This window comes from Plecotus auritus (assembly GCF_963455305.1).
Source record: "Plecotus auritus genome assembly, chromosome: 5".
Lineage (NCBI taxonomy): Eukaryota > Metazoa > Chordata > Mammalia > Chiroptera > Vespertilionidae > Plecotus > Plecotus auritus.
The window spans coordinates 182,358,722-182,379,691 of NC_137776.1; the positions used below are offsets into that span (position 1 = coordinate 182,358,722).

Genomic DNA, 20,970 nt, shown 5'->3' on the forward strand with positions numbered 1-20,970 from the left:
CAGCTGCCTCCTGCACATCCCACACTGGGGATTGAGCCTGAAAACTTTTTATGTGCCCTGACCTGGAATTGAACCAGTGACCTCTTGGTTCCTGGTCAGTGCTCAACTGCTGAGTCACAACAACTGGGCAAAACACTTAAAAAAAAAAAAAAGAAAGAAAAGGTATTTTTTTCCTAAAAAGCTTCTTGTATTAGGGCACTTGAGTAAACAAAACATAATATATCTCTAAACACTGAGGCTGTATGTTTATCTCGGTTTTCAGTACAAACAGGAAGCTTCATATAAAATGTACTCTTACACACTTAAAATGCATACATTCATGTGGACTTGTTGAAATGAAGTAGGTATTTAGGAATTTGGAGATTTTCAGTAATCATACAAGACTAAGTGAGAATGAGCGAATTAGCCTCTGAAGCTGATGTGTCTGATTTGCTTCTTTTCTTCTAAGGTGAAAAGCTCCGGGTCTTAGGCTACAATCACAACGGGGAATGGTGTGAAGCCCAAACCAAAAATGGCCAAGGGTGGGTCCCAAGCAACTACATCACACCCGTCAACAGTCTGGAGAAACATTCCTGGTACCATGGGCCGGTGTCCCGCAACGCTGCTGAATACCTGCTGAGCAGCGGGATCAACGGCAGCTTCCTGGTGCGCGAGAGCGAGAGCAGCCCTGGGCAGAGGTCCATCTCGCTGAGATATGAAGGCAGGGTGTACCACTACAGGATCAACACAGCTTCTGATGGCAAGGTAGGGACCCCGGCCAGGGCAGCTGATGGGCCGGTGAGGGGTTACTCTTGGGCCAGGAGAACCCAGAGGTCCTGGTGGCTGGGTTGATAGTTATTGCAACAAAACTCAACCAAGATGGGGTTTGAAGAAGCTTTCAAGTAAACAGCAGGTATCAATTTATTAGCCTTACTGAAAGACCCTCTATTGAGGACCAATCACATGTTATTGTAAGGGCTGGTGTGGTTCTCTCATTGTCCTGCTGGACTTTTGCTGTTAGCAGTTTCATAAGATAAGTGGAATATCTTATGAAAGATATCTTGTTGGGATTTGTACATACCTCTTACATTAAAACTCTTTTTTGTAACAAATCTCTTATGATGGTAATTTATCCTCAGTGAGGAAAGTTTAGATAAAGATGGATATTTTAAAAATCAAAAGCCACCTTAATAGCACCTCCCCCAAATCAGCCTGGTCCATAGCCTTCTTTCTATGGATAAAATCGTGTGTGTGTCTAGACACAGTTCTTATACAAAAATGGGATCACATTATACCCGTGGATTTCCAAACCCAGACTAGTTTTGTAAAGAGGTTGATATACTAGATGGTGTTGTCATCTTCACACAAAGGGTTCCTAAGAGTCCGCCAAGGGGAGAGAGGAATGAACACTTAGCGAATTCCTACTGTGTGCTGGGGCATTTCATCTCTTAGTCAGTCTGCAGGACAGATACTGCTGTAATCTGCATTTTTGCATTATGAATGGATGGTCAGAGGGATGACATTTCTTGCCCAAGATTCATCGATGGAACTAGGCTGCAACCCCATTGTCCGCTCAGCTGTTGAGGGTGTAGGTAGATGAATTGTGGGGGTGGGTCCAGATGGTGTATGTATTCCTTAATTATATGTAATACATGCACATGGTTTGAAAAAAATGAATTACAATGAAAAGAAATTTTGTCTCCTAACTTAGTACCCTCCCCAGAGGCAAACACTGTAACCAGTGTCTTCCAGAGTTACCTGATGTATATATGTTCACATTTGAAACATAAACGATGCCTATTGCACAGTGTTCTGCATCTTGCTTTTCTCACCTCACCTGATAATACGTTTTGGAGATTGTTTATGGCGGCACATTTAGAGCTGCCTCGTCCTTACTGATGATGCCTAGCTGAGGGACCATCATTTATTTAAGTAGTCCCTGCTGGTGGACGGTTTGGTTGTTTTCAGGCTTACCTAGTGCACTTTGGAAAAACACTGCACGTACTACTGTGTGTACAGCGGAGCATATGCACGTTGTCGCTAGAACTGGTGGAAGGGTCTGTGCATATACATTTGTGTGGATATCACCCACTCGCCTTCTGGGAGATTGTACAAATGTGCTTTCTTACCAGCAGGGTATAAGAGAGCATGCTTTTCCTCACCCTTCTCAGCAGCACACTAGCAGACTTGTAAAAACATCTCTCTGATTGGTAAAGCTGGTGTCTTGTTACATTTAATAGGCATGTGTCACATGTTGAATGATTCCTATGCCTTCTACTAAGTTCATCTTTTCCTACATATTTGACATACACCAAATTTACATACATATTTAGGTCTGTTGATCTCTCTCTCCTTCCAGTGGTCTTGCTGTACATGTGCCACTACCAGACATTTAATTTGTAGTGCTTTATAATGTTTTAATGTCTGGTAGGGCTAGTCCCCTCTTCTTAATCTTTTTAGCATTTTTATGATTATTCTCACACATTCCTTTGTACCATCCATACAGATGTATGTAGTGTATACATATATATGTATATTGAATGTTCTTGCCTGTTCTTTCTGCATGTGTTAAAGTCTTTGGACCAAAGTCCTGCTGCCAGTTTCTGATGCTTTTCATCACGGCAGACATCTTTGTGCCAACACTGTGGTGTGTGTGGCAGACAGCATAGTCGCTGTTGATGTGTGACTAGAGATCAGTCTCATCAGCTTGTTTTTTGGGACTTAGCCCAGATGTGGAGCTAGGTCCTTCCATTCTGCAGATGTAGGCCCTTGGAAACCTTGCCTTCAGACCACAGGGTGCCTTTTTAATGAGTCAGAACAGCAGAGTGCACCTTTTTAATGAGTCAGAACAGGAGGTGATTTCTTGCAGCTGACACGTTGCTCCCCATCCGTGCTACTTATCCAAGGCAAGCCATGCTACATGGTCATCAGTTGAGGTTTGCATTGAACAGGGTAGTGGTCTCTTCTCCCTGGATGGTTAATCAGCACCCTTGCAGGCAGATGCAGGCAGGCATGATCTAGTTTGACAACTCACAGGGAGAGAGCACGGCCGACGTGTAGGATGCTTGACTTGCAGACTCTGAGAGCCAGCCGATGAAGACGACCCTCCGTCTAAAAGCTGGTGTGCGCCAGGGGTTCCTTTCGCTCCAGGTGCAGCACAGGAAACTCATTTGATCAGGCACTACCCACCACTGAGCCGCTCATCAAAGGCCTAGGCCTCGCACCCTTCTCCCTCCCTGACAAAGACCTCCCTTTAGCTGTTTGCACCTGGAGGCGTCTTGGCCCTCAGGGTCATCTGGCAGACCGTCTGCAGAGGCTCTTCTCTCGGGAGGCCGCGTTGGGTGGGGTCCTGCTCCTGGAATGCGTGGAACAGCATCAGAACAGAGAGGCAGCGCGGTGACTCGAGACACTGTGGCTAGGCACTGACAGCGCTGCTCTGCAGAGCTCTGCTCAGTCCTTGCTGGATTTCCAAGAGGAAAATGGAAGGTTGGTAGGAGGGACAGGCTGGGGCTGAATACGTTTAATTCTTGATCTTCAGAAAGCAACGGAATTTCCAAGATTCTTCTGTAAGGCCCCAGAGGATTTCTTCTGTCTCCACCCTCTTGGCTCTGATTTGCCTCCGTGCTCTGAGCTCTCAGCAGCAGTCGCAGCCAGTCAGCCCAGGGCCACCAGCTCAGGACCCAGAACGCGGGACTTGGGGGAGGGGGTGTGTTTAGAGCTGGACTCTTGAAAGGGCCACACCAGACTGAGTCACTGCTGTTGCCTTAGTCTGAACAGCTTAAAAATCTTCAGCTCTCCTGGGACTTGGATATCATTCTTCCATGCTTCCTCAAAATTTGAGATGCTCTGCCAACAGTGTGGAATTAAAGACTGATTCTTATTCACCACCCCCTCCAAATCCTTCTTAGTTCTTCTGGTTGTGTCTTCACGTTACTTCTGAGAGGTGCCCCTGTCAGGTCCCACAATTCCTTATAGCCCTTGATGGAGTCTTTTCTTTGAAGAGATGCCCCCTGACACTTACTTTCTGTCTGCTCGAGTGGCAGGTTCAGTTGACAGGAGTGGAATTTGGGCCTAGGCTTTAGCAGAGGTGGCAGGATGGACCAGTGTGTAACCTCTAGACTTTTAAGATTTATGCCCCCTGACAGAGGCTCGGCAGGTGCAGACATCCTGGTGAAAAGCCTGCTAAACCTGGCTGACCCTCCCTTTTGGAGGAGCCTGGGAGCATTGCTCAATTATTAAGTACCGCCTTGCTGCTGGTATGTGAGAGGCTCTCAGGGGAAGGGCGCTCCTGGCCCAGAGCCTGTAGCAGTACACCTACGGTGGGACTCCAGGGTCAGGCAGCTCAAGGGTACACAGGGTTAAGCTCTGATAAGCCTGTGAGGTGCTGTCAGGAGGAAAGCCGTTCCTGTTGAGTTTCTTTGACAAGCCCTGTCTTTCGGGTTCCTGCGTGATCAGGAAGAGGCCCCGCCCTGGCCGAGCACCCCAGAGTGTTTATGTAACCGGCTGCATAGCATAATGACATGCCATTCATAATGCTAATTTCACTTTCTTCTCTGCACATGCCATGAATTCCTGATGGAGATTACCCAGTTCACTAGCAAAAGCTGCTAAAAAACTAGAACTAATCAGGGAAGCCAGCGGACTTCTTGACTGTTAGAAGATGGCTGTGCGGTGCATTTAAGGAAGAGTAATTTTAATACTTAATACGTGTCGGTATATAAATTTTATGTTGAAAGATGAGTCACAGGGTCTGTAAATTTAATTATTGAAAAGGGTGAAGTTTGTCCATTCATTGAAAGCTCCCGTAACTCTGAAATGTCTAACCGAGGAGCCTGTGAGGGAATCAAATGAGACGGAGAACAAATTCTACATAAACCAGGGCTTGGGGAGCCATTGGCATTCTGGCAATTGAAGGAGCGTGATCTCCGGGTTGGGGAGCACTCCTTTCGAGCTGAGGCGGAGAAACGGATACTGAGCCTGGCTGCCAGGTGACCTGCCTGTGCTGTGCCAGTGATTTCCAAGGTGGGGGATGCTCTGAGTCCAGGGAGAGCCTTCTCGGAACGGCTTTCTCTCTTCTCGCCATTGCTGGTGGGGAAGGCTCTGTACGCTCAGCTGAGCCCAGAGAGGAGGCCTTGGAGCATCACAACCCGAAGTCAGGTATTGGCACGCCTGGCAGACTTTTCCAGAGAGGGGTGGGCCTTTAAGAGCTGCTCCCACATCCCACTGGGTCTCTGAACTGCACTTGTGTTGGGACTAACACTGATGATGCTGTGCACACTGAGGGCAGGCTCGGCAGGCTGACGGCGCTCCCCTACCCCTGCAACACGACATCTGTTCAGGCGCCTGAGCGTGTCGCACGGCATGTCCCTAGAGAAGGTCACTTGGAGGCGCTCTCAGGCATAAAACGGGGCCTTCTGGTGGGCCTCCTCCTTACCCTCCAAGGTCCTGCCATTCGGAGGCACCATCTCAGAGGGACAAGCTCCCCAGGCCTGTGGAGTCTTTCTGGATAATTCCTGAATTGCTCAGAATTTTATCTTCGTAGGGTTGCTACAAAAAGATGGTAAATTATAAACCTGTAAGCGAAGGTTTGCCATTGGCTTGCCTGAGTTTTAACAGTTGGTTTATGTTATCTCCCTAAGCAGCAAAAAAAGAAAATCTCCTTGTTAATGAATCTTATTTAATATTCTGTTGAGGGTTATAGAAGGGATCAGCTTGCACTAGGATATTTGTTATTTCCGTCCTTTAAAATATTTTAACTGTCTGGTATTACAGCACAGAACGTAATGGAGCCTACCACAACCAACAGCCAAGGCCTTGGCCCTGCCCCTTGTATGTGTGTGTGTTCAGGCGTTTTCTTCCCTTTTCTTTGTTTAAGTAATAAGATGTTACAGCTGCAGCTGACTGATGCTGTTCCTCTTTCTCTCTCCTGCCCCAGGCATCATCACTGTCCCAAATCTTCATTCCTCCTTCCCACACCTTTGCAATTTGAGCAGGTCTTACGAACACCTAGTCTTGATTTTGAGTATTCTTCCTGCCTTCTTCAGGATCGTGGGCTGGCCTCAGGGAGCCAGGAGACTCAGTTATATGCCTGGAGTCCACATGTTCTGTGCGGGTTTTAATGTGGAATTGATTTCCTCACCACATCACTGAAGCAGAGAGAAGAAAAAAGATAGCTGTCACCATCCACATGGCTGCCCTCTTCTCCTTCCTTTGCCTCCCCCATCTCTGTTGTGTCTAGATGAGAACTCCCTGCACAGCTGCTCACTGCTGCACATCTCAGAGAGACTCGCAGGCACTGCTGCCTGAAAGCCTTCTCCTGACTCCCTTCCTGTGGTGGAAGAGCCCACGCAGCCCTCCAAGGCCTGGCTCTTCCGGAGGGGCACTGACCAGCACCCCACCGGGGACCCCCTGCTGGGCCTTGCAGGGCTGGGCCTCTGATGCTTCTTACTCGGCCCAAATCCAGGAAGTAGGAATGAGAATGACATTTATGCTTTGTTTAGTAATTTTCATCTCTGAGCACTGTTTAGTTCTAGATAATAATATAATTATAGGTAATAATGATAGGTTTTAATAAGCATACTTATCCTATATAATAAAAGGCTAATATGCAAATTGTCCCCTCGACTGGGAGTTCGGGAGTTCAACTAGAGGGCTGGGCCAGCTGGCCAACCTCATGCGTCCCCTCCCCGAGCCGGCCTGCCCAGTCAGTCCCCATCGATCGGCCCCCATCGGGGCAGGCTAGCCGGACCCCACCTGTGCATGAATTCGTGCACCAGACCTCTAGTTTTTAAATATTTTCTAATCAAGCAATACTTTTAAAGTTCTACCCTTCACTACTGTAATCAACAACTATTATCAAGTACCTGTTATATGCTCATTCTTGTTCTCAACATTGGGGATACAGGATAAAAATGGATATTTCAGGGCTTTGCTCATGTAGCTGACATTCTCGTAGGGGACAGACAATCAACAAGCGGATAAGACGGAATTATCAGTTAGTGGTGAGTGTGGTGCAGAGGAGTGAGACGGGAGATGATAGTGCTGGGTGATGGCTTTAGATCGGCTGGTCAGGGAAGAGTTTTTGGACGTTTACACGGGCTCAGGATGGCGAGAGGGAACCAGGCATGTACTAGTAAGGGTTAGGTAGGTGGAGGGTTTCACTTGGGAGGCAGATGCAGAGGCCCGGGCGCATTTTATCACATCTTTCTGCTTTAGCAAGTGAGTGAGTGATAGCCTGGGCAGCTCTTGGTCCTAAGCGGAGAGCCCTTTATCTGAGGCTTTGCCGTGCACGCAGTACGGCTCAGCAAAGCTGGTTTATGGGAGCTGCGTTGGTATTCACCCTGTGGGCTCTTCTCCCCAGCTCTACGTCTCCTCAGAGAGCCGCTTCAGCACTTTGGCCGAGCTGGTCCATCATCACTCCACTGTGGCCGACGGGCTCATCACCACTCTCCACTACCCAGCCCCCAAGCGCAACAAGCCCACTGTCTACGGTGTGTCCCCCAACTACGACAAGTGGGAGATGGAGCGCACGGACATCACCATGAAGCACAAGCTGGGAGGAGGCCAGTACGGGGAGGTGTACGAAGGCGTGTGGAAGAAATACAGCCTGACGGTGGCCGTCAAGACCTTGAAGGTAGGCCTGGCCCTGCGGGCTGGGAGGCCGCGCAGAGCCCGCCTGCTGCCCGTGCTCAGGGAGAGACGGTCCGTCGTCTGCGGGTGTGCGGAGGCCCCTTTCCAGGGGGCTGCTGCTGCACACCGGGCCGAGGGGCCCCGGGGTGCCGAGGAGTTGGCTCCTTAGCCTCTTGTCATCTGCTTCTTTGTACATTGAGTCATTCTCACAATCTCAGTGTGTTTCCACATATGGTGAGGGCTGAGAAGTGCTGTGGTTTTTGGTGTAAAAAGATGAGTCATTCGGAGAAGTTTTTTTCATTCTATGGCAAGCGTCTTTTAAAGCCGTGGGTTTCCATTCTGTTCGTGTGGCATTTGAATCACTTCCGATTGAGAGTTAAGGGAAGGAAGGAAGGAAATAAAAACCTACAGTTTTGAAAGGAGATTTAACCAAGATGCGTTGGACATTTCTGTGGGTGTTTGTTGGCAGCTTTGGAAAGCAAGTGCTGTTTGTTTCTTAGCAGGTTCCAGTTCTCTGTATTGTGTGTCCAGACTTCTGGGATGAAGGAAACATTAAGGCTCCTTACTAACCGGATCACCGGCCCCGCCCCTCTTTCTTGTTGTCTGTGACTTCCATCCTCTCAGCTGATGCAGTGTTTGGCCTTTCCAGGCGGTTTGGTTTCCTTTTGAAGTGCTTTGAAATCTTCAGGATGCCCAGGGAAGGGCGTTTTAATTCGCAGCCTTCTTCCCTGTGTGATCCGCGCTTTACCTATGGTGAGAGTGGCCCCTAGTGTTGACCTGCATGATTTTCACTTGTTTTAAGTGAACTCTGACTATGTGGAGGGACGTGTGCACAGAAATTGAGAGAGTCAGCCCCTTTTTGTAGCTACGGGGAAAGAACCGAAACATCCACTGCCGAGAAGATGGACCCAACCATGTGCATGCTTCTCAAACGGCAGTCAGGCGCACGCAGCGAGACCATGCAGCCAAAGCGCTCGCCTTTTAGGGACTCCGTCACTCTCCTGATCCCTCACTCAGAGGCACGGGAAGGCGCGAGTGACGATTTCTGGCTAATAAAAAGGGACGCTTTAGAGAAAAGATCACATTCTGTAGTCCTAGCAACCAAAAGAGCTTCCTGGCTCTATATTAAATGTGACCCCTGAGATCTGTCCTGGGGGCAAGACTGACATTTGTGTGTGTGTGTGGGGGGGGGGGTGTTGTGGTTTGGGGTCACCTTGTGGACTCCTAAGTATTTCCCAGATGGGGTTTTTAAAATTTAATAAGCATTTATGAGTTTCTTACTTTTGTTTGCCAGACCCTGCACTTAAAACTGGGGTTGTGAAATAAATGAGAGGTCTTCCCTTCAGGCTAGTCTAGGTAGTTAGAATGGTCTGGTTAGTAGTAGGCGTAGGCATTCTAGTTAGTCGGAGAACTGAGCAAGTATATCCATAATTGTAGTGAGTGTGATAAGGACCACGTAAGGTCTGAGCATGGCGCTATGTCATTTCACAGGAATGAATGGAGGGCTGCGCAGTGAGCTGTGCTTGGTGGGGAGGGAGCATGAAGGGAATCGGGAGCCGGAGCCACAGTGGAGGAGCAAGCCCTGGCCAGGGGGACAGAGGTCAGGAGAGACAGGGGGCGGGCAGAGAGGGCACCAGCCAGGGGGCGGGCAGAGAGGGCACCAGCCAGGGGGCGGGCAGAGAGGGTACCAGCCAGGGGGACAGAGGTCAGGAGAGACAGGGGGCGGGCAGAGAGGGCACCAGCCCAGGGGCTTGGACCCAGCTGAGGAGCTGGGAGACTGTCCTGGCGGCAGTGGGGCCCTTGAAGGGCCCGATGCACAGGACTGTGGTGACAGGGTGTGTGACTCACAGGGATGGCTGCGCTGCTGAGCCCGAGAAAGACCTAAACCGCCCTCGCCCTGCCGCCCCCAGACCAGGGAGCACAGAAAGGGGCGCGTGCTTGTGCTGCAGCAGCTCCGTTTAGCGCTCAGTGGAGGACTCGGCCCCGGGACACTGGGCCTGGACCTGTTAAAAGCCTGGGTGTCACCCACCCATTTGCCAGGATTTGCAGAATGAAACAAGGAAGACTAAACGTACAAAGTACACTGGATCTCAATCCGGCCAAGACTTGCGTGAAAACTTTAGAAAGAGGTAGAGCTCGTGCGACTTGAAGCCGATGCTGTGGTGGTGTTTTCTGAGCAACTGAAGAAGGGGTTTCAGAGTGGGGTCTCCTGCAACCCGGGGTGCTGGTAGTTTCTTATGCCACTGAACCAGAATGATCTGGAATGTACTTCTCTAATGATTTATTTTTAAACTTTATTACATGCTTTTAATGATTTTCCCCCAGGAGCCTTATTAACTTATGGTCCCAAGGTACAGGACCCAGGTGCATGGAGTTCTGTGAGCAGTCACCCCAAGTGGTAGCCATTTAGGGAAAGGAAAATGCATCATCATCTTGAGGGATGTTAACCCAAAACATGGTACTAAGTGACTATTAAAATGATCCCCCCTCCCTCACACTGCATAAGACCTCTCTACGTTCCCACTTATCTGATAAGGTTAGTGTCAATACTTGGAGCATTTATCCCCACTGTGGAAGTTGAGGACTTTGAGTGGACTCTAAGTGACAGTAATGGCTGACATTTACTGAGCTCTTGCCACGTGCCTGGAAGAGTTCCGAGGGCCTTGCATGTAGCGTCTCAGTGAAACCTTACAACAGCTCTAAGGAAAGGGTAGTACTGTTCCCACCATTTAAAGATTGAAGAAACTGAAGCAGAGGAAGGTGAAGTGACTGGCCTGGAGCGATACAGTCTGGACTGGCAGAGCCAGGCTTTCAACCCTGACATCCTGCTTCCAAGCCCAGTTATTCTTATTCACTCAGGTTCTTATTCCCCACATACCATAAAACACACACACAAACCACAGTCATGCATCTTAAAAACCACCGTCCCCTCCCCAGTCACTTCCCTCACAGACTGTAGCCATGATCTGCTTTCCCTTCAAGACCCCCGGGAAACCTTGCAGCTCTGAGCCAGATGGTCCTCCAAACCAGATGGCCCCCCGCTCAGCGCCTCTTTGTGCCAGACCCCATGGGCCCCTAAGTCAGTCTCTCCCTCATCCCTGTCCTGCCAGATTTGTATTGTTGGCCCCTCAAAGGGCAGAACCAGCAGGGGGAGCAAGGCCCTACACTTAACCTTGACTCCTTACTGAACCACCAGGCTCCTCCACCTCCAGGGCATAAGGGAGACAAAAAGGAGGACTAGGTTGACCCCTATGGATGGGAAACTGCAAATACAGCCCAGGCCTACTGATGGGGAACTACTCGTTGGAATTTTGACAATATTCAGGAGGGCATAGCTTGACTTGACCCTTGCTAATGGCAGGATGTGCCTAAGAGAACCAATTGTCAGCTACAAAAAGCCCCAAGTTTCACATGAGTTGTGTTCCAACTTAGTTTGTAAGTCAGTTTTTTCCTATGAAATAGTTGTGTAAGTTACAGAATTTAGAAAAGACTATTGTTAGTCTAGTTGGGGTGTTATGTTTGAATCATAAGGTAACTAATTTACCATTAAAATAGTGGAATAGCCCTAGCCAGTTTGGCTCAGTGGATAGAGCGTCGGCCTGCAGACTCAAGGGTCCCGGGTTCGATTCCGGTCAAGGGCATGTACCTTGGTTGCGGGCACATCCCCAGTGGGAGGTGTGCAGGAGGCAGCTGATCAATGTTCCTCTCTCATCGATGTTTCTAACTCTCTATCCCACTCCCTTCCTTTCTGTAAAAAATCAATAAAATATATAAAATAGTGGAACATAATGTTGTTATATGTTACCTGAAAATTGTACCCAGTTCTTTGCCTATTTTTCGAACGGTAAGATATGCACAGCCTCCTCCTTGATCTTTGTGTCTTTCCAGAAATAGTCCGCGAGTGCATTATTTTTAACCATTTGGTGGCATGCCATAGACCAGCCGTGGGCAAACTACGGCCCGCGGGCCAGATCCGGCCTGTTCGGCTGTTCTATCCGGCCTGCGGAGACAAAAGAGCGGAGGGTTCTCTTGCTCTCCCCTCCGCTCCTTTACTTTGAATTTATATTAGTTCACACAAACACTCCATCCATGCTTTTGTTCCGGCCCTCCGGTCCAGTTTAAGAACCCATTGTGGCCCTCGAGTCAAAAAGTTTGCCCACCCCTGCCATAGACACTGCTCCGTGCCTTCTGTGTCCACTTCACGTAACCTGACGTTGTTCCTTGTCAGTACACGTCTGGTTGTCACTTTGTGTGGCTGTATTTGAGGGTGGACCAGCCCCAGTGGGCATTTGTGTTCTTTCCAGTACTTGACTATTACAAGCAGTGCCCCGGGATGCTCCTTGTTTGCACATATGGCTGAGCGGCCTGTGGGGTCAGCTCGAGTAGAACTCCTGGGTCAAGGGCCACGTGCATTTATGGTTGTGACCCTGCTCCCAAGAGCTCCCAAGGAGCCCTCCCCTTTGCACTCTGCCAGCGCCTGCTTACTGTCCCCTCACCAGCTCAGTGTGTTGGGTTTTGTATCTGTCATTTCCCCCAGGACATTGGTTCTATTGGAGAGCTCCAGAAGTGAGCGGGGAGGAAGGGCTCCCTGGCAGACTAACCTGGGACAGTCCTCGCAGTGGCTCTCTGGCTTCCCAAGGGGCGGTGCACCGGAGGGGCCGCGCAGCCGGCGCCCCCTGTTGCCGAGCCACACCGGGCCTTGCAGCGGCGTCTCTTCTGCCTGTGGAGCTGGCCTGGATACAGCGGCAGCATGTGGGGTCAGAGTTCTGGGGCTCCCGCTGTGAGGTGGTTGCTTGTGGATGTTTGGCTTGGTTTGTGCCCCACCTCCCTCCGCGGAGTGAAGAAACGCTGCCCCAGCCTTCCAGCGTATTAAACGTGTTGACCCTGGTCCACCTGATGGGTGAAGGATGGTACATCCCTGTGGTTGTAACCTGCTCCCCTAACGAACCTGAACTATGTGGAAACTGATCTCAGACAGGAGCCCTGGTCCGGGCCCAGGTCCCCACTCGGGGGCAGTGCGAGCCCTGAAGGCTGTGCAGCAGCAGCAGGACGTGGAGCCATTGTTAACCCTGTTCTTTTTTATGACGTAGGATACGTACTCTTGGAGGTGAGCCAGTGAGCGCAGATGAAGCTGGTTAGAACATACCTGGGAGATGCTGAGTCCGGGAGAACGTATCCGTGAGCAAGACAAAAACAGTGTTAGAGAGCCAGCCTGTCTTAGGTGCAAGCAGTGTGGTCAGCCTACTTCTCAGGAGTAGAGACCAGCTGTCCTTACAGTCCTGAGTTCCGCTGGCCGAGTCCTGACCGTGGCCTGGGCACTGCACGGGCCACTCTGCACGAGGGGACACTGCTGCCCTTTCCGCTTGTGGATGGGAGCGCGGCAGCTCGTGGGGCCCCTGAGTCATCTGTTCTGTGAGCCACGTCCCAGGGCTCCGCAGTGGCAGAGCCTGGTCGGCAGAACTCGCCAGCCGTCTCCTAACCTCCCGGCCGTGCCAGCCTAAAGTTCACCCGCACCTGGGCCGGGCCAGTCGGTCCTCGTGAGGAGAGGCCGGGTGACCCATCTCCCTCCCTGACAGATAAGCCTGAAATTCACACTTTTACTCTCAAAGTGCTGCCTTCACCCTAATTAATCTGAGCAAGTTTTATTTTACCATGTAAACGAAGAATTCTCTTTAGAAACATGGCGGGAAGTTTTAAATAGAATTGAAAGAATGTAAACGTAGCAGGATAGCGTCAGGGACAGTTCTAGTTTAACAGCGACATGCAGGATGCTGTTAGCTGTTTACATTATAAGCTGAACGAGGTCTGATTCCAGCAGAGGGCGACAAGTTCACACGGACCATCCTCAGAGGAAAAAACAACCCGGGATTTAGTTGCACTGTCCACACAGGTGCAAGCATGTGCTTGAATGAATGAGGAGAGAAAGGCGGACAGAAGGAGAGGAGGGTGCCTTTGAAAGTTGTATTCTTTTGTTCATGTCCAAGTCTCAGGATCTAGAACACGGTTCTTTTAGAGAAGAGCCAGGAGCTATAAGAGCAAGTGATGTTTCTGAAATTATTTCACTGTGCGTGGATTTTTACATGGCGCTTTAAAATAAAAAAACGCGCCCTAACCGGTTTGGCTCAGTGGATAGAGCCGCGGACTGAAGGGTCCCAGGTTCGATTCCGGTCAAGGGCATGTACCTTGGTTGCGGGCACATCCCCAGTAGGAGGTGTGCAGGAGGCAGCTGATCGATGTTTCTCTCTTATCAATGTTTCTAACTCTCTATACCTCTCCTTTCCTCTCTGTAAAAAATCAATAAAATACATTAAAAAAACAAAAACAAAAACTCCGCGTGTCTAGACAACTTCATGGGAGAGCGACTTTTTGAACATATTGTTGGCCAAGCGAGATTCTTAAAGCCCCTGGTCCTCCGTGAGCAGCACTGAGGCTCCGGTTCTGGCAGGCGCCCGCTCTTTGACACTCGCATGTCAGCTGGTAAATCAGAGCACTTCACGCCCCAAACGGCATGGTCGGCTGAGCATGTTAAGGAGTAGAGAGGACTCAGAAGAATTAAACAGCTAATGGGGTGGCAGCAGGGATGAATCCCTTTCCCCCAGATAGCTTGACACAGAGACTACCAACTATGTTTAATTGACATTTAGAGCAGCCTGCCATTTTTAAAGAGCAATAAATTGTTCGGAATTTCAGTCTCACAGAGGCCTAACTAAGCAAAGTGATAATGGGCTGACACATAACTCATTGGTCATGCTTCACTTGTAAGCACAGTAGATCAAAGCAAGGAAGCGCTGAGAGAGGTTGGCCCGTCCTCTGCAGTCTTCCCTAAGGAATGGTGCAGTCAGGTGAGGACGGCAGTCAGATCCTCGTCTCCCAAAGGGGCAGGAGGAATCTGGTTTTCAGAAAGTCACCCCCCATCTCCCATGCACTCTTTCTCTTCAGTAAAACTCAAAGTCCATGTTGAAACTTGGGGGGTGGCATCATTGGCCTTTATAGCCAGGTTCTCACAGCAAACAGACCATGTCATTTACCACCACCTGCTCCCTGGTTTTTGGACAGTGGGTTCTTTAACTCAAAGAGAGGTTTACCCAACAGAAGCCCCAGTAAGGCTCTGGTATAATAGGGTCTACCGCAGGGCCAGGCGCCGCAGCGCTCCACACCGGCACCCAGAGAGAGATTTCAACCCTTTTCCTCTCACACACAAACTAATTACTAAATTCACACAAAAAGCACATGTTTCTGCCAGTCTGACCCAAAAAAGGTCTAATTTTGATTCATTCACACCAGACAGCTATTTTTGTGTTGGTTATTGTCATTTTTTTATTTGACTGAGGGAAAAGAAGCCTGTGCCCTTGACTAAAGAGTCAGGTATTGCATGTTGTAAGAATTCTTGCCGTACACGGGTTGAAGATTGCTGGCCTAGACTCAGAATACGTGAGGAAATGCGGAAGTGCCTCTTCCATTTGCTCTGGGCATTTGCTGATATCTTTGTCTCCCCTCGGCATTCGGCATTCGGATACTGCGAACTTGCTGCCCTGAGGATGGCTTTAGAATCTGAGTAACTGACCTGGCAGAGCGGTGACCGCTTCATTAAGAGCCCCAGGACACCACAGCCTTGAACAGTGTCGCATGCTCTGTTTCTGCCGTATTTTGAGACATCGTTCTTCTTTGGTAATCCAGTATCTTTTGTATCACCAGGGTCTCTTCTCTTAAATCAAGGGCACATTTCAGATTCTCTCTTTTTTTTTTACATTATGCATTTTAGGGCCCCTTGAAAACTCGCTGTTGCTGAGGGATCTAGTACCATGTTTGTGGCATTTGCCTGTACACACCCCCCCCCCCCCCACACACACACACACACTCCACAAGGTGACGGAAACAAGTATGGTCTGTGCCGCCAGAAGCAAGTCACCAGCATACACAGGCCAGCCAGGATGTGTTGCCCTGGGGAAATCCAAAAGTTCAGCCCCAGGTGGGAACTTCTTGGTGCTGTTGAGGTGATGAGCAGCAGCAGTGGAACCTGTCCAGAGCAGTGCGGGTTGAAACTGGTTGGCCAGAGGATTGTTCATCGAAGCTCCAGCTCGTACTGACCGTTCACGTCGCACTTCCCACTCAGACACGTTCCTTGAAAGAATTTCACCACTTTTTTTTTCCTGCAGGAGGACACCATGGAGGTGGAAGAGTTCTTGAAAGAAGCCGCAGTAATGAAAGAGATCAAGCACCCTAACCTAGTACAATTACTTGGTGAGTGTGTGCAATAAACCCTCGGGTGGCGCAGGTGCTGTGAGAGCAGAGGCAAATGGCTGGCGAGCGTTTGATTTGGACATCTGTTCCCTACCAGCATTCAGCCATTGGTAAAGGAGGCCTTTGTGGGATTGTGTGTGTCGGGGGGTTTGTGAAAGAGAGAATGTTACTACTTTAAATTGATACCTAAAAGCATTCAAATCTCAAATTGGCTTCTGAAACTTAAGAATTTTTTTTGAATTATATTTTTATTGATTTCAGAGAGGAATGGAGAAGGTGAGAGAGAGAGAGTCATCAATAATGAGAATCATTGCTCAGCTGTCTCCTGCATGCCCCCTATTGGGGATCTAGCCTGAAACCCAGGCATGTGCCCTGACCGGGAATCAAACCGTGATCTCCTGGTTCATAGGTTGACACTCAACCACTGAGCCACACTGGTCTGGCAAAACTTAAGAACTTTTTTTTTTTTTTAAATATATTTTATTGATTTTTTTACAGAGAGGAAGAGAGAGGGATAGAGAGTTAGAAACATCGATGAGAGAGAAACATCGATCAGCTGCCTCCTGCACACCCCCTACTGGGGATGTGCCCGCAACCAAGGTACATGCCCTTGACTGGAATCGAACCTGGGACCCTTCGGTCCACAGGCTGATTGCTCTATCCACTGAGCCAAACCATTTAGGGCAAAACGTAAGAACTTTTAACGTTTCTTCACTGCAGTGATTCTGTAAGTAGACATAGCCATCTGACATAACCATTGAGGGTAAACTAGCAATGATTTTTAGACAGTTTGGTGTGGGCCTGGCCTTTGCTTCTGAACTCACTGAGGGCCTCTTCCTGTGCGTCCATTGGCTTGAGAGGAAGACAAGAGCATGAGCATGTCCCTCCCAGGAGCACAGTCTCCAGTCACAAGCGCTTGGAGCCATATTAGAAGCCGGAGCAGAGTCAGCATCCGTTTCAGAAGCATTTTCCTTCCGTGCCAGTCCTTGCTGACATTCGTTCATTTGGGAGTAGAGCAGCCTCCTGAAGCCCTCAATGTCTCGTTGGCAGGGGTCTGCACCCGGGAGCCCCCGTTCTATATAATCACTGAGTTCATGACCTATGGGAACCTGTTGGATTACCTGAGAGAGTGTAACCGGCAGGAGGTGAATGCTGTGGTGCTGCTGTACATGGCCACTCAGATCTCATCAGCCATGGAGTACCTGGAGAAGAAAAACTTCATTCACAGGTAGGAGCCTGGCCAGGCAGCCTCCCCACAGAGCCAGGGCGTGAGCGGGGGTTGGGCATCCTTCTAGAAAAGCCCCAGCCTCCCAGGCCTTCTGGCCCAGCCTCTGATGTTAGTGCCGGCAGCACAGTAGACCTTGAAACGAAGGCGAACCCTGAGTGTGCGGAAGGCCAGGCCTAAGAAACGCCTCGCTTTGGAACCATTTTGAACTAAATAGACTATTAAATGATTCATAAAAGGCGTGCGTCCTTCCGAGTAACCACAGCTCCCTCTGAAGGGAAGGCTCGTTGTTCCTCCGGGCCCGCGTGCGTCCTGACGGCCTGCTCCTGAGGCGGTGGGCGTTGCTGCTCCACACATTGGCGGTAATGGCCAGTGCGTGGGTTTTGTTCTGCGTGGGGTTGGTTTTCCCCCTCCCGGCTCCTTATTATCACTTGATTCTCCACTTAAGTTGCTGTCATCTGGGTCAGCGATGTTCCCACAATTGTCAGAATTGTGTGGCTGTGGTTCTAAATGAAGCACCTTCGCTGTTTTAGAGCCTGGAGAGTTTTGACCTTCAGGGGTGCCACAATTATGTCGGTCTCCGCATTCTTTGGTGGTGGAGATGGCTTCCTAGCGAAGTGACAGCCAGTGCCGGACAGAGCCCGATGGCTTCGCTGGAGCCTTTTATGCAGGATGTTCTCCACGCCACCGTGGTGACCTTTCCTACCCAATTAACTGGAGTGTGAAACCTGCACATGCGGTTTCGCAGTGAGGAACGAGGGGAGCCTGTGTGAGGTGCTGCGCTTCCTGTACGACGGATTTTCCGTGCTCCACCAGACCCTGATTCAGATGCGCCTGTCACTCAAGAATGTGAACCCTCTGGGGCTGCAAATTGAGATTTCTGACTCTGGTTTGCCTTGCACAGCAAGGTCCATTCCCTCTTCATTCAAGCAAACTTGGAATCCTTTACCAAAACCCTGCTAGGCACGCTCTTCTGTATTTAACTTCCCTCTGGTTGCTGATGATGACGCTGTCCTGTGCAGCCATGGCGTTAGCTGCTGCCTCGGCTCATTGCTCCATTCCTGTTTGCCTTGTGATTTCATGGCTGATGTCCTTGAACCAAAGATTAGACTCCTATTCCCTGGTAGAATCGGGAGGCAAGAGGAAGCTGATTGTACAGGAGAGAAGTTTCAGGATACATTTGGGTAAGCATCAGGAAGAAAGAGGAAAGTAGGAAACAGTCCGGGCAAAGGATGCCATGGGCTTTATTTTATTTTGTCCTACCAAGTCTGGACGGTACAAGCGGAGACTCGCTCTGCTGTAAGTTTCTCGAGGACTGGCCTATGTTTTTGTTCCTGGCATAGGGCAGTGACAACCAGACAGACACTTAGGTGACACTTACTATTCTCCAGGCACCAGTTGAAGCACTTCACATAGAATGAATTATCACAACCACCCTAAGAAGTAGGCGCTGTGATTATCCTTTTCGTTTATGAACGAGGTAACTGAGTCCCAGCGTAATGCCCTTGCTCCAGGGCACAGGGCCAGGGCCCGCTCCAGTGCCCCCTGCTGCCGCTCACCGTGGTGGGAGCCCAGGGTGCTGAGGGCCAGGCACTGCTCCCTGGTGGAAGTTAATGTGAGTTTCCCGGGGACCAGACTCCCGTTTTCCATTGTCGGTGGTGGATTTGTGAGGCTGGAAAGCCAGCCAGGACTCTCATGGGTGAACTCTTTCCTTTCCCAGAGATCTTGCTGCCCGAAACTGCCTGGTAGGGGAAAACCACTTGGTGAAGGTGGCTGATTTCGGCCTGAGCAGGTTAATGACAGGGGACACGTACACAGCCCACGCCGGGGCCAAATTCCCGATCAAGTGGACCGCGCCTGAGAGCTTGGCCTACAACAAATTCTCCATCAAGTCCGACGTCTGGGGTAAGGGCCCCCTCAGCTCCCTCCTCGCCCGCCCAGGGGGTGGCTTCTTTCCTGTTTTTATTGTTTGTTTGTGTGTTTTGTTTTTCTCTTGCTTTTTCACTGCCTCTTTCTTGCTCTTTTGCCCCTCCCCCCATGATTTAATTCTCCTTTTCGCTTGTTTCTTTTTCATTTAAAAGTCGTTTTTTCCCTGTTCTCTCTTCAAAATGAAGTAAAAAATGGGCCTTTTCTTCCAAAATAATTGAGGTTAACTTACCCTTTATCTTCGTTCTCAGTTTGCGGCTTCGTTTTGGGGCACCGAGCCCGCCGCGCAGGGCGCAGGGCGCAGGGCGCAGGGCGCAGGGCACGCTCCAGTTCGGTTTGGGCTTTCAGTAGGCTCACCCTCGGAAGCCTCAGGTGACAGTACTGTATTGTACTTTCTTAAAGGCCTCCTGGTGGCAGATTGTGAGCACACCCCAAAGAAGACAGAGTTGCCCCCACCCCCCAGCTTACTGGTCACCACCTCATGGTGCTCTTGCATCCTCTGTGCCCCGCCCACTCCCCCCGACCCTTATTTTGAAGCAAATTCCAGGCATCATATTACTTTGTCCATAAGTATTTCAGTATGAGCCTCTTAAAGATGGCATTTTCATTCTCATAACTACAGTGTCCCCCTCCAAAAATTGACAGTAATTTCTAAATATTATCAAATATCCAGTTAGTGTACAACTTTCCCATTAAATCATAAAAGTCATACTTTTTGCCCTGGCCAGTGTTCCTCAGTGGTTAGAGCGTTGGCCTGTGCACCAAAGGTCTCGAGTTCGATTCCTGGTCGAGGGCAAGTACCTGGGTTGCGGGTTTGCAGTTCCTTTCCTTATTGGTGCTCAGGCTGTCTCATCTTTGGCTGGTGGGACCTTCACATTGCTCCCAGTCCCTTTGACAAGAACCTTGTAGCTTTCGATGGCGCCTGTGATATTTCCACTTCATTCCCTGCCCTAGACCTGAGCCACCCATTTCTCTAGGGAGGAGTCAGTTCTGCTTCCTTTAATGGGATTGGAAATGTCACGGCTGTACTCAGGGCCTGCAAAACTTTCAAAGATTTTGAATATATTTTTATTGGTTTCAGAGAGGAAGGGAGAGGGAGAGAAAGATAGAAACATCAATGATGAGAGAGAATCACTGAACAGCTGCCTCCCGCATGCCCCACACTAGGGATCGAGTCCATAACCCAGGCATGTGCCCTGACCGGGAATCGAACCTTGACCTCCTGGTTCATAGGTCGATACTCAACCACTGAGCCATGCTGGCCGGGCAAAGATTTTGTAAGATTCTTGTGAAGCGTTGGAAGGGACCTTAGAGATATCTCATACTCCAGAAAGGGGAGGCGGCCTGGCTTAAGCACATAGCGAGTTGTCACAGAGCTAGGAGTAGAAGTGGCCCCTGACATCTAGCCCTACATTCCTTCCACACACATCCCCGCAAGATGGTCACGTTACCTACAAGACCCTGGAGGGGCTTATCCCCGCAGCCCTCTTCTCCTTCAGCGTGTTCTGGTCTGTGGGGGGGAGTGAACTGAACGCTTCATTCTGTCCTAGGCAGTTAGTAATTAAGAGCCTGGTAAAAGGTCAGTGCCTGGCCTGTTTTTGAAGGTGTAGCATCTGTCTTCCACACAGGAGACCAATTTTAAATGTAGAATACTTAAATTCTGCACGTTTCAAATAACCTTTCTTACTCTTTTCCCCCTAGCGTTTGGAGTACTGCTTTGGGAGATTGCGACCTATGGCATGTCGCCCTACCCGGGAATTGACCTGTCCCAGGTGTATGAGCTGCTAGAGAAAGACTATCGCATGGAGCGCCCGGAAGGCTGCCCAGAGAAGGTCTACGAACTCATGCGAGCATGTGAGCCTTCCCCTGCCAGTTCCAAAAATTACACGCGGGCTTTGTAAAGCATTCCACTGCGGGAGTATGGATGTAAAGCGATGAATGAACTAATTTCATACATATTTTTGCAGACT

General features: G+C 49.8%; 1 protein-coding gene across 3 annotated transcripts in view; it reads left to right on the forward strand.

Moving 5' to 3' along the window:
• The window catches only part of ABL1 (ABL proto-oncogene 1, non-receptor tyrosine kinase), a 97,016-nt gene that overhangs the window by 69,866 nt on the left and 6,180 nt on the right, over positions 1–20,970 (forward strand). For all 3 annotated transcript variants that reach the window (XM_080667445.1, XM_080667447.1, XM_080667446.1), the window contains exons 3-8: positions 449–744; positions 7,340–7,612; positions 15,765–15,849; positions 16,900–17,077; positions 18,795–18,979; positions 20,702–20,854. In XM_080667445.1, coding sequence (XP_080523571.1) covers positions 449–744; positions 7,340–7,612; positions 15,765–15,849; positions 16,900–17,077; positions 18,795–18,979; positions 20,702–20,854 — 1,170 coding nt within the window. The remainder of the gene's footprint in view (positions 1–448; positions 745–7,339; positions 7,613–15,764; positions 15,850–16,899; positions 17,078–18,794; positions 18,980–20,701; positions 20,855–20,970) is intronic.